At 56.2% G+C, this 13,281-nt stretch overlaps 2 protein-coding genes across 2 annotated transcripts; both read left to right on the top strand.

Annotated features, from left to right (window-relative positions):
* Window positions 1-185: 185 nt before the first annotated feature.
* Window positions 186-8,708, top strand: palb2 (partner and localizer of BRCA2). The gene is made up of 13 exons (XM_067258960.1): window positions 186-233; window positions 597-656; window positions 968-1,145; window positions 1,318-1,563; window positions 1,894-2,538; window positions 2,623-3,605; window positions 3,758-3,904; window positions 4,373-4,455; window positions 4,621-4,764; window positions 4,934-5,050; window positions 5,150-5,237; window positions 5,336-5,556; window positions 8,346-8,708. Exons 1-13 carry the CDS (start codon window positions 186-188, stop codon window positions 8,587-8,589), a joined length of 3,204 nt encoding a protein of 1,067 aa, XP_067115061.1. The 3' UTR covers window positions 8,590-8,708.
* A 148-nt stretch (window positions 8,709-8,856) lies between these two features.
* Window positions 8,857-11,037, top strand: LOC136965109 (acyl carrier protein, mitochondrial-like). Its single transcript, XM_067259114.1, has 5 exons — window positions 8,857-9,021; window positions 9,254-9,376; window positions 9,565-9,652; window positions 9,992-10,079; window positions 10,442-11,037. Exons 1-5 carry the CDS (start codon window positions 8,866-8,868, stop codon window positions 10,443-10,445), a joined length of 459 nt encoding a protein of 152 aa, XP_067115215.1. The 5' UTR covers window positions 8,857-8,865; the 3' UTR covers window positions 10,446-11,037.
* The last annotated feature ends 2,244 nt before the right edge of the window (window positions 11,038-13,281 follow it).

Here is a 13,281-nt window from a genome sequence, read left to right as displayed (position 1 = left end):
TAATCCCTATTTACCTTTGGGTCGAGACGTCATAACACACACAGTAGTAGTTAACTAGCTAGCTTGCTACCTGACAACGACGAACTGAAATATACGAGTAAGTTATTTTGACAAGGCACATTGTTTACGTCAAATTCAGTGTGTACTGTGTGTTTTTACATTACAGAATCGGTGGCGCAAGTAGAATGGAGGACAACTTAAACGCCGTTCTTAGTTGCGATGACAAGGAACAGGTGGGCAGAGTAGGTTTCAGGGGTTTATTCAACCACACATTCATACATGCATTTAACTCTTCATCTCTCCCCTCACCCTCTCTCCCCTCACCCTCTCTCCCCTCACCCTTTCTCCCTCTCCCCTCACCCTCTCTCCCCTCACCCTTTCTCCCTCTCCCCTCACCCTCTCTCCCCTCACCCTTTCTCCCTCACCCTCTCTCCCCTCACCCTCTCTCCCCTCACCCTTTCTCCCTCACCCTCTCTCCCTCTCCCCTCACCCTCCCTCCCTCTTTCCTCACCCTCTCTCCCCTCACCCTCCCTCTCCCCTCACCCTCTCCCCCCTCACCCTCCCTCCCTCTTTCCTCACCCTCTCTCTCCTCCCAGTTGAGGAGGAAGTTGTCCCTGCTTCAGAAGGAATACCTCCGGACAGCTCAACGACTTCAGGTGCACAAGCTGTGTGTGAGTGTGTGTGTCTGTTATCATGTTATCTCTCCTGTCCCCAGCGTGCAGGTGTGTGTGTTTGTTATCATCTCTCCTGTCCCCCGCGTGCAGGTGTGTGTGTTTGTTATCATCTCTCCTGTCCCCAGCGTGCAGGTGTGTGTGTTTGTTATCATCTCTCCTGTCCCCCGCGTGCAGGTGTGTGTGTTTGTTATCATCTCTCCTGTCCCCAGCGTGCAGGTGTGTGTGTTTGTTATCATCTCTCCTGTCCCCCGCGTGCAGGTGTGTGTGTTTGTTATCATCTCTCCTGTCCCCAGCGTGCAGAGCGATCAGAGACAGTCCGTAGGCACGTAAGGAGCCGGATCTCCCAGCAGAACCAGGAGAGGGACGAAGGCCAAGCCAGCTCAGCTCTCTACCCAGCCTCGTCCCCCCTCACTCTGGGCAGCCCGGCCAGGGCGCTCCCAGGCTCAGCTCCTGGCCTAGGCCATGTTGGAGGTGAGTTGATAACACTTAACGTTACCTACTTTACGTAACCCTGTAGACACGGCTCTACTGTTGCACTATAAACAAGGATGATATATTTATACTCTGTTGGTGAAATGATTACTACATGCATGTAACATGTTTATAGCGTGTCTATAACATGTTTGTAATCTATTTTTCACAGGCAGCTCGGTGGGCCAGAAGAGGACTCCATCTGTCCGCTTCCTCCTCCCTGCTGGAGGAACCTGCCCTACGACCCCTGACCCCGGACACACACAGGTTCCCTTGTTAAGTCCCGCCCCTCGCCTCAGGTCACGACGAAGCAGCCTGCGCCTGGAGGAGAGGGAGGAGAAGAGGGGGGAGGAGGGGGAGGAGGAACAGCTGCTGTCATGCTCGGAGTCGGAAACCCCCTCTCTGCTGATGTCACACTGTGACACAGATACACTGCCTGGGAGGAGGGAGGGAGGAGGAGCTGTAAACCAAGAGATGGAGGGAGGAGGAGGGACACACTGTGACACAGATACACGGCCTGGGAGGAGGGAGGGAGGAGGAGCTGTAAACCAAGAGATGGAGGGAGGAGGAGGGACACACTGTGACACAGATACACGGCTTGGGAGGAGGGAGGGAGGAGGAGCTGTAAACCAAGAGATGGAGGGAGCAGGAGGGATAGAGGGAGGAGGAGGAGGAAGGATGGAGGCAGGAGCAGAGGAGAGAGAGGGAGGAGGAGGAGGAGAGCAAGATGAAGGGGGTGGGGAAGGAGACGAGGGGGAAATAGGAAAAGAGGAGATGAAACAAGGAAAGAGAGAAGGAGGAGAGGAAAGGAGTGTTCTGGACTCCTGCACACTGGTGGAGGGTCTGCTTTTCCCGGTGGAGTATTACGTTCGCACCACAAGGCGCATGACATCCTCCCAGAGCCAGCCTGATCTACGTGCAGTCATTCTGTCTCAGCTCTCCAGGGGGCGCAAGAGAGCCAGACCGACCGCACACACACACTCTGTACCACGCTCACACACACGGCCAGGGACACACACACACTCGTCTCAGGGCCCGGACGGCGACCATGTGACCTCGGAGTCGGCAACCCAATACATGCCTGCTCGGGAGTCAGTGACCAATGAGGATGCGTGCTTGGTCTCCAAAGGCCGCATTGCTGAACCAATGAGAGGCTGCCTCAAGAGCAGGAAGTGGAGGAGAGGAAACAGGAAGGGGAGGGGTCTGGGAGGATCTCTGAGTTTAGACTTGCTGGAGGTCTTAGCACCAGACAGACCCCGGCATCCTGCTGGTCCTGGCCCAGCCTCGCAGCCCCTCCCTGGGGCACCAGGGCAAGGAGGCCAGGCTCTCTGTGGAGGACCAGAGACCAAGGTCTACCCCATCTTCAGGACCAGCTCTCCTGTACAAAACAGAGGTGTGTGTTGTGTGTCTGTGGAGGATCACTTGCCAGAATCTTAGTTTCCATGGTAATTTAGTTGTTTACTTCCTGTGTGTGTAGGGAATGTGTCATCTCCCGGAGCAGTGCATGCTGGGAGCCTCACACGAGTCCTGGCGACCTTCGACCTCCAGGACTTCTATCTCCCTGACGACCAGTTTGGCAGGCTCAAGCTGGAAAAGCTGCAACGCATCATTGTAGAAACGCCAGAACCCTTTGCCGCATCTCCTTACAGCACCCGACGCAGACACCTCGGCAACCATATCCGTGACGATGACTGGTACCACGTTGCCGTAGCTACGGCAGAGCCCCTATCACTTAGCCTCACGCCCTCTGTCATAGACTCCGCCCCTCCCCTGAAAGAACACAGTTCGATTGGCCAACCTGAGCAGTCTGTGGGACACCAATCAGAGGAAACGTGTGAGATTGACAAGCCTCTCGGCCAACCAGAGGTCATCCCCACTGTAGACTACCAATCACAAGGTCCCAAATCTGTGATGAACTGCAAATCAGAGGACAAGCATTGTGACCAATCTAAAGCCCACCTGTCTGTAGCCCACCAATCAGACGCCCAGCCTATAGATCAGGAAGTAGTTGAGTGTCCTTCTGAATGCCCCGCCCCCCAGCATGGCCCTTCCCAGTTCCTCCTAAGTCCCTCCCTGACCACACCCATTCAAACAGACCACACCCCCTCTGTGCAATCCAGCCTCCATCTACCTCTCCTCGGTCTCACCCCCCTCCTCTCCCCCTCCTCTCTGCCCTCTCTAGGGCTCACCCCTGCTCTCCCCCCCTCCTGCTCTCCCCTCGCCCCCACTCTCACCCGCACCCGAAGCCCCCATACACAGGCCCTCTCCCCTCCCTCCCTCTCCCCCCGCCCTTCTGACTCCCCCGTCTCTCCCCTCTTGCTCCTCACCCCTTCGCACCTTAACCGATCGTATGACAGAACTCCCCCACCTGCCCCAGACTCCCTGGGGGGAGGGGAGGAGGAGGAGATAGAGGAGGAGAGGATGGAGGGATTTGTCCTGAGGAGAACCCACACGCTGAAGGTAAAGAAGTCTTTCTCTCGGGAATGGGGGTTGTAGTTATCATTAAACTCCAAAACGTCTTTTATTAGCACCTCACGCATACCCAAATTTAACAATCCTGGTCTTCATTACGACATGGTCTTTGTAAAAGTGTTATGTGTGTGTGTGCACAGGCCCCTGCAGGAGACAGTGTAGTGGATGCATGCTGTGTGTACTGGCTGACAGCAGAGGTGTGTGTGGCCATAGCAGGAGAGCGCAGTGTGTGTGTGTGGAGGACAAACACACCACCCACACGGCTGCACACCTGGCACTTCACTGAGGTGAGGGAGTATCTGTGCACCTGGCACTTCACTGAGGTGAGGGAGTATCTGTGCACCTGGCACTTCACTGAGGTGAGGGAGTATCTGTGCACCTGGCACTTCACTGAGGTGAGGGAGTATCTGTGCACCTGGCACTTCACTGAGGTGAGGGAGTATCTGTGCACCTGGCACTTCACTCAGGTGAGGGAGTATCTGTGCACCTGGCACTTCACTCAGGTGAGGGAGTATCTGTGCACCTGGCACTTCACTCAGGTGAGGGAGTATTTGTGCACCTGGCACTTCACTCAGGTGAGGGAGTATCTGTGCACCTGGCACTTCACTGAGGTGAGGGAGTATCTGTGCACCTGGCACTTCACTCAGGTGAGGGAGTATCTGTGCACCTGGCACTTCACTGAGGTGAGGGAGTATCTGTACTGGACACTGTTGACAATGTAATACAGGACAACCTCTTGGTGTGTGTGTCCACAGCCAGTGATCAGTGTGTTTCCAGTGCTGGATGTTGCTGGGCTGCTGTGTGTGACTCTAGGAGAGCTGGAGGTCAGGGAAACCAGGTAGGAAACACACACACACAGTCATATACACACACACACCTCACACACAGTGTATTTCTCACACACTCTTACTCCTGTAGTTGTGTAGAACTATGAGACCAGGCAGAATAAGGGTTTACTACTAACCCTAAAGATTGATGAAGCTTGACGTGTGTGTGTGTGCAGGGTCCTGTCCTGTGGTCTCTCCCAGGTGTTGCTGAGCGAGGAGGCGGGGCAAGTGGTAGTGGGCGTGTCCCGAGGGTGTGTGGTTAGCTCCTCCCACTCAGCGGCCCCCCTCATCCAGGTGTTCTCTCTGCTGCAGGATGGCAGGTACAGAGAGGGGGGGGGGTGTGAGGGAGAGTGTGTGTGTGTGTGTGTGTGTGGGAGAGACAGAGGGTGTGTGTGTGTGTGCGAGGGAGAGAGTTTTATTCACAGTATGTTTCATTGTTTGCATGTGGGTTCATTCTTGTTTGTTTATCTGTGCGTGTGCTCTCCGCAGGGTGCAGTCCACCCAGCCTCTCGTGTCCCCAGGTGCGTGTGTGCGTGCGCTGGCTGCTGTGGAGGGGCAGGAGGACGCTCTGATTGGCTCAACCGACGATGGCCATCTTGTGTTGTGGTGAGGGAGAACAGATCAGAGATCTGAAGAGCTTCTTTAACCATAGTGGGTTTGTCTCCGTGTGTGTGTGTGTCTCACTCTGTTTGTGTGTGTGTGTAGGAACATGAGGACTGGCCAGCTGCTACAGAGGATGTTGCTGCAGCACAGTTTGACTCAGACTGTCTGCCTGAGAGGATACAGCACCAGGGTCAGTGATCCTGAGGCCTGGATGCATGTACTCAACACTGTGTTATTGGATATATGTTTGTATCGTGTACGTGACTCATTTCCTTGTGCATCCAGCAGGGGGTGCTGTTTGTCCTGCTGCAGCACCCGTCCCACAGCTCCCTGGAGGAGGAGAGAGGAGAGAGGGAGGAGGAGAGAAGAGAGAGGGAGAGAAGAGAGAGGGAGGATGACAGGAAGACTGAAAGGAGAGGAGAGCTGTTCTCTCTGCTGGCCACCAACCCTGTAACTGGAGGCTCTGCTGTGGTCTCTGGACTGGAGCTGCCTGGGGCCTGCTCTGGGAGGTGAGGAGGGGGAGGGTGGGGCCTGCTCTGGGAGGTGAGGAGGGGCAGGGTGGGGCCTGCTCTGGGAGGTGAGGAGGGGCAGGGTGGGGCCTGCTCTGGGAGGTGAGGAGGGGCAGGGTGGGGCCTGCTCTGGGAGGTGAGGAGGGGGAGGGTGGGGCCTGCTCTGGGAGGTGAGGAGGGGGAGGGTGGGGCCTGCTCTGGGAGGTGAGGAGGGGGAGGGTGGGGCCTGCTCTGGGAGGTGAGGAGGGGCAGGGTGGGGCCTGCTCTGGGAGGTGAGGAGGGGCAGGGTGGGGCCTGCTCTGGGAGGTGAGGAGGGGCAGGGTGGGGCCTGCTCTGGGAGGTGAGGAGGGGCAGGGTGGGGCCTGCTCTGGGAGGTGAGGAGGGGGAGGGTGGGGCCTGCTCTGGGAGGTGAGGAGGGGGAGGGTGGGGCCTGCTCTGGGAGGTGAGGAGGGGCAGGGTGGGGCCTGCTCTGGGAGGTGAGGAGGGGGAGGGTGGGGCCTGCTCTGGGAGGTGAGGAGGGGGAGGGTGGGGCCTGCTCTGGGAGGTGAGGAGAGGCAGGGTGGGGCCTGCTCTGGGAGGTGAGGAGGGGGAGGGTGGGGCCTGCTCTGGGAGGTGAGGAGGGGGAGGGTGGGGCCTGCTCTGGGAGGTGAGGAGGGGCAGGGTGGGGCCTGCTCTGGGAGGTGAGGAGGGGGAGGGTGGGGCCTGCTCTGGGAGGTGAGGAGAGGCAGGGTGGGGCCTGCTCTGGGAGGTGAGGAGGGGCAGGGTGGGGCCTGCTCTGGGAGGTGAGGAGGGGCAGGGTGGGGCCTGCTCTGGGAGGTGAGGAGGGGCAGGGTGGGGCCTGCTCTGGGAGGTGAGGAGGGGCAGAGTGGGGCCTGCTCTGGGAGGTGAGGAGGGGCAGGGTGGGGCCTGCTCTGGGAGGTGAGGAGGGGGAGGGTGGGGCCTGCTCTGGGAGGTGAGGAGGGGCAGGGTGGGGCCTGCTCTGGGAGGTGAGGAGGGGCAGGGTGGGGCCTGCTCTGGGAGGTGAGGAGGGGCAGAGTGGGGCCTGCTCTGGGAGGTGAGGAGGGGCAGGGTGGGGCCTGCTCTGGGAGGTGAGGAGGGGCAGAGTGGGGCCTGCTCTGGGAGGTGAGGAGAGGCAGGGTGGGGCCTGCTCTGGGAGGTGAGGAGGGGCAGGGTGGGGCCTGCTCTGGGAGGTGAGGAGAGGCAGGGTGGGGCCTGCTCTGGGAGGTGAGGAGGGGCAGGGTGGGGCCTGCTCTGGGAGGTGAGGAGGGGCAGGGTGGGGCCTGCTCTGGGAGGTGAGGAGGGGGAGGGTGGGGCCTGCTCTGGGAGGTGAGGAGGGGGAGGGTGGGGCCTGCTCTGGGAGGTGAGGAGGGGCAGGGTGGGGCCTGCTCTGGGAGGTGAGGAGGGGGAGGGTGGGGCCTGCTCTGGGAGGTGAGGAGGGGGAGGGTGGGGCCTGCTCTGGGAGGTGAGGAGAGGCAGGGTGGGGCCTGCTCTGGGAGGTGAGGAGGGGGAGGGTGGGGCCTGCTCTGGGAGGTGAGGAGGGGGAGGGTGGGGCCTGCTCTGGGAGGTGAGGAGGGGCAGGGTGGGGCCTGCTCTGGGAGGTGAGGAGGGGGAGGGTGGGGCCTGCTCTGGGAGGTGAGGAGAGGCAGGGTGGGGCCTGCTCTGGGAGGTGAGGAGGGGCAGGGTGGGGCCTGCTCTGGGAGGTGAGGAGGGGCAGGGTGGGGCCTGCTCTGGGAGGTGAGGAGGGGCAGGGTGGGGCCTGCTCTGGGAGGTGAGGAGGGGCAGAGTGGGGCCTGCTCTGGGAGGTGAGGAGGGGCAGGGTGGGGCCTGCTCTGGGAGGTGAGGAGGGGGAGGGTGGGGCCTGCTCTGGGAGGTGAGGAGGGGCAGGGTGGGGCCTGCTCTGGGAGGTGAGGAGGGGCAGGGTGGGGCCTGCTCTGGGAGGTGAGGAGGGGCAGAGTGGGGCCTGCTCTGGGAGGTGAGGAGGGGCAGGGTGGGGCCTGCTCTGGGAGGTGAGGAGGGGCAGAGTGGGGCCTGCTCTGGGAGGTGAGGAGAGGCAGGGTGGGGCCTGCTCTGGGAGGTGAGGAGGGGCAGGGTGGGGCCTGCTCTGGGAGGTGAGGAGAGGCAGGGTGGGGCCTGCTCTGGGAGGTGAGGAGGGGCAGGGTGGGGCCTGCTCTGGGAGGTGAGGAGGGGCAGGGTGGGGCCTGCTCTGGGAGGTGAGGAGGGGCAGAGTGGGGCCTGCTCTGGGAGGTGAGGAGGGGCAGGGTGGGGCCTGCTCTGGGAGGTGAGGAGGGGCAGGGTGGGGCCTGCTCTGGGAGGTGAGGAGGGGGAGGGTGGGGCCTGCTCTGGGAGGTGAGGAGGGGCAGGGTGGGGCCTGCTCTGGGAGGTGAGGAGGGGCAGAGTGGGGCCTGCTCTGGGAGGTGAGGAGGGGCAGAGTGGGGCCTGCTCTGGGAGGTGAGGAGGGGCAGGGTGGGGCCTGCTCTGGGAGGTGAGGAGGGGCAGGGTGGGGCCTGCTCTGGGAGGTGAGGAGGGGCAGAGTGGGGCCTGCTCTGGGAGGTGAGGAGGGGCAGGGTGGGGCCTGCTCTGGGAGGTGAGGAGGGGCAGGGTGGGGCCTGCTCTGGGAGGTGAGGAGGGGGAGAGGGGGACATGGACAATATTCTTCATTTTACTTCATATTATATTTTATTTATTTAGCAGAAGCTTTCACTCAGAGCAATGTACAATTCAAATGTAAATGAGTGTTTTGGGGTATTTTTGCATTATTCTATGCTTAAAAGTGTGTGTGTGTGTCCCAGGTTGTTGGAGGTGGATGTCCTTGGCTCCAGAGTCCTGTATGTGACCCAGAGGAGTGGGGGGGCGCTCGGGGGCGGGTGTGTGTGTGTGTGGGAGCTGGGGGCTCTTCGAGGGGGGGACACGGTGCTCCTGGGGGAGGGGGAGGGGGGCTACCTGCTCGCCCTCTGGGGAGGTGAGAACACCTTGCTGATGTCACACCCCAACGGAGACCTGTCTATCTATCACTACACGCCTCGAGGCACCTGACGGGGTACACCAGTGACAAAATCCTGTGCTGTAGTTTATTGTATTAATCCAAACATTATTCTCGGTTACTTGAGTTTTAAAAGAAACGTTTGAAAAAAAGTTTAACCTGCTGTCTTAATTGTTGCAATATATGTGTTTTTGTATATGTCTGTAATAAACGTTCATACAATTTCGTTTTGTCTTGCCTTGTATGTCTGACTTTGAAACGACCCTCGCCAAAAAACTACAGATCGAAAAGCGCATGCGTCGCAAGTTGCATTCTGGGTGTTTACCACGATGGCGACTCGCATCTTTTCCCGGTGTCTCCGCTCACTGCAGAATTCAACAACCTCGTTACACGGTACATCCGCTGTAAGAATCGCAGCGACAACCGTCGGTAGTCAAAGGCTATTCTCCCAACTTTGCAGCGGCCAAGAAACGTGTTTGACACAGGTGTGTGTAATTTTACGTCTTCATGACCGCCTAGCTAACCTTAACTAGCATCTAATGCTAACGCTAGCTACTACTAGGTCAGGAAGGTCTAAGCCGATGTAGAAATTAGCTATGGCCTCGATACATTTGAAACGCTCAAAGATAATTAGGTGTTTGCTTACAATTATTCGCTCCGGACAAACTCAATCCGCGTTCTTGAGAGTTGGTCAAACACCGTTTGTCCCTTCGTCAGGTTCCCCGCCTAACGTTGTCCGTCCAGCGGCAGTATGGAGACCTACCCCCGCTCACCCTCGACACCATCCTTGACCGGGTCATCTACGTTCTCAAACTGTACGACAAGATCAACCCTGAGAAGGTAAATGTCTCCCTCGCTGACGCGGAACGGAAATGGACGAAAGAAACGTCGTTGATGAGACTAGAAGTAGCATGCTCGCCCAGTGCAGGTGCTATGCACTGGTTAAAGGGATCCGTTTAAATTGTACGTCAATGTGTGTGTACCTGTGTATGTGTTCATATGTTTGTTTGTGTGTGTGTGTGTTGCAGCTGCAAGCATCGTCTCACTTCCTGAAGGACCTGGGTCTGGACAGTCTTGACCAGGTGGAGATCATCATGGCCATGGAGGATGAGTTTGGTGAGAGACCACACACACCATACACACCTAGACACACACACACACACACCATACACACCTAGACACACACACACCATACACACCTAGACACACACACACACCATACACACCTAGACACACACACACCATACACACCTAGACACACACACACCATACACACCTAGACACACACACACCATACACACCTAGACACACACACACACCATACACACCTAGACACACACACACCATACACACCTAGACACACACACACATTCGCCTCTCTGACCCCGCCTCCCTGACCCCGCCTCCCTGACCCCGCCTCCCTGACCCCGCCTGTGTGTGTGTGTGTGTGTCCAGGCTTCGAGATCCCTGACAGTGAGGCAGAGAAGCTGATGTGTCCTCAGGACATAGTTCACTACATCGCTGACAAGAAGGATGTTTACCTGTGAGTAACTCTCCTCTCTTCCTCCTCTCTCTCTTCCTCTCTCTTCCTTTCCTCTCATTCCTCCTTCCTCTCCCTCATCTACACTCTCTTCCACTCTCTTTAATTACCTCCCTCCATCTCTATTCCTCCATCTCTTTTCTCTCCACTCACCAACTGACTTGAGAGACTGGTCAAAGTGCTACTGTGAGTTCAGCAGTAGCTGGTAGCAGTAATAATGACTTTTTGATTAATGAATTTTGGAGACACTTTTATCCATAAGTGACGTACAGGGGGGGATCAGAACCTCTACTCATCTGCAATCAGGTGCTCTAACCACTGAGCTTTAGCTCTACCCACTAATATGTTCTTTGTGTTTATTTCAGGTGAGGAGACAGGCAGACACTACTCCTACAAGCCAGCCTCAACATCTGTACACACACACACACTATCCACCATCCACACACACACTATCCACCATCCACACACACACTATCCACCATCCACACACACACTATCCACACCTTCTCACCATCGACACATTTCTTAGAAGATAAAAAGCTTTATTCCTAGTTCCTAGAATCTACTCCTGTGAGAGAAAGTAAATGTCTGTATATAAGATGTTACAAGGTTTGTTGACTTAAGCTTTTAGAGATATGAAGTGTTTGTACAGGTAGCGTCTCAATTCTCCACGCCTGGATGTGATTGTGTTTTTGTCACCATCTAGTGGTGACACAGGGTAGTGGCAGCCCAAAGTTTGTTTTCTGCAGAAAACCCAGTAGATGATGACAGACAGCTAAGTTAGTAAACATGCCTTGCTGTCTGACAATCTTACTAGACTGTCCTCATCCCCAGCTTCCTGTCTTCCTGAATCTCACCCTTCTCTCTTCAAGCAGAAACCAAACGCCAGTATACATATAATGTTCGTTTTTTTCCTGTCGCCTTTCAGTGATTAAAATAAAGTCATTAAGTGCTTCTCGTTTATCGCTGTATTGTGAAAAAAAATATTAATTATTGTTTTCATGTCTTCTGGTTTGGCAGAAATGACTAACCCATATATATATATAAAAACGTTAGGCAATATTTTAAGAGGTATTTTAAGCACGTAGGTCAACTTTAACCTCCGTTTGGGTCTATCTACCGCTGGATATTTTACTCTGTTCGATCTGTATCAACATCTGTCTACCTAGCCGGTTGTGCGTGTCTGTATAAACACCAGGAGAGTTTCTGTACAGGACACGCGGGCGCCAGCTTATAACGAACTCCTGTCCTCCACGCGGGGTGCAAATAGGAACTACTAATTACCCTCTCGAGCCCTTTCATGTCCCCCTGTCCCGTAAAATGTAATGGCTTCCTGCACACCGAATAAACCGGGAGTAAACCAACCTAACCAGCGCCCGCCCCCCGCCGTGATCATGGCGGTCTACTGGCCGTAGGCATGCACCCCTCCGCGCGCGCCACAGGAACCGCCCTGAGTTCCAAGCGCTAATAACGCTCAAATGGAACTAGGGAAGGCGCGCGGGGGCTGTAACCACTGCCTTCTCTCTCTCTCGCTTTCACTTATAAACACACACACAGAAGCAACACACGTGTGGCCCATTTCAATGCTGACGTTACCCTGACGGGCAATGTTCTAATTTCCGTTAACGGGGAAGCGATGGCAAGGGGGCTTTCTACTCATCTCGCACGCTGTTAGTGTGTTTCCGTGAGGTTCTTGGTGTCCGAGTCGTCTCCATCGCGCGCAGAGGCTCCATACATGTATCTGGGTTTTGAGGATCGGACCGTGAGATGTCTGAACAAACAAAATGCGTCTTCACGCGTACGGGCTTCTCTTTATTGTCACGACAGGTAAGGAGGCGAATACACGTTAAACGGCCGAACCGCTGTAATCAGTGGGGCAGTTTGTTAGAAGCAGGATGTAATTCGTTACGCACTTATTTCCACCCTTACTGGAATGTTCCTCTAACTTAGAGTTACGTTCGGTTTGAAATCAAATTAGGGGATGGATAACTGTTTTAAAGCAGACTAGGTTTAGTGATTTTATAGTCTTAAGCGTTCTGTCTCTGAGGAGTGGTCGTTTTTTAACTCAATCCTTTTTCTCAGGTAATATATTTGCTACGTTACAGTACGACTGTGGCGGAACCGTGAACCGGGAGAAAAACGGTTTAATCAGTGTCACCATACCGGGGAAAGTGGACCCCAACAGCGTCCATTCCAAGTATGACAGAGGCGGTAAAGCGTTTGACACCGGTTGCACATGGGTCATCGACGTCCCTTCAAATCAGTCGGTACGGTTCGAAACGGTGATGGTGGACGATGGCTCGCTCTTGTCAGTACACTGCGGGGCCAACGGAGCGGAACGAGTTTTGGAGACTGGGAAAAGCGCGCTGTTCCACGGCTGCGCTCGAGCCACGCTGACCTGGAAATTAAAGGTTAAACCAGGCAGCGATGCGCATTACTTGCGCGTATTTTACGAGAGTAAGTCGACCTACATTATTACCAAGCTAACCGTCAAGGTGGGGTAGTTTATTTAGCTCAAGGCTCCGCGTGCAGAGGCCTATGAATAAATGTTTGTCTCGAGACTTGGTAGTAGACCAGGTGGGTCTCACAAGCTTCACTCTGCAGTGTGTGATGTGGTTGTTGTGTTCTGTGTTATTGCGTGACAGGGTTATGTGTTATTGTGTTATATGGCATGGTGTTATGATGTAATGGTTTCCACCTCGATTCTGTCAATATTGCTGTTTCCACCTTCACTGTGTGTGTGTGTGTGTATCTGACCTGGTGTGTGTGTGTGTGTATCTGACCTGGTGTGTGTGGCTTCTTTTCCAGGTCCAGTCAGGAGTTCCAGGGAGCAAGCCCCTCTCATCCCAGAGTTTCCCTCTTCCTCCTCCTCCTCCTCTCCCCCCTCCCCCCCCCAGCCCCAGACGGAGGGGGAGTCCTCCGCCTCACCCCTGGGTGAAGAAGGGTACAGGGCGTGGCGGAGGAGCCGAGGTCACCCCCCTATAAAGCTGCAGATACGGAGATCTGGACCAACACACAACTCTGGTCCTGGACCTAGCCCTGGTACTAGCCCTGGTCCTAGCCCTGGTGCTGGTCCTGGTCCTAGTCCTAAGCCTGGTCCTGGTCCAGGTCCCACCCTCCAGGACCCGGGGGTGTTGCTGACGTTGTCTCCCCAGCGAGGGCAGCTCCTGGCTGGACAGGCTGATAGGGAAGCTCCCCTGCTTCC

This window comes from Osmerus mordax, chromosome 21, assembly GCF_038355195.1.
Source record: "Osmerus mordax isolate fOsmMor3 chromosome 21, fOsmMor3.pri, whole genome shotgun sequence".
Classification (NCBI taxonomy): Eukaryota; Metazoa; Chordata; class Actinopteri; order Osmeriformes; family Osmeridae; genus Osmerus; species Osmerus mordax.
The sequence above is the reverse complement of the archived record's forward strand: the minus strand, read 5'-3'. Positions and strand labels throughout refer to the sequence as shown.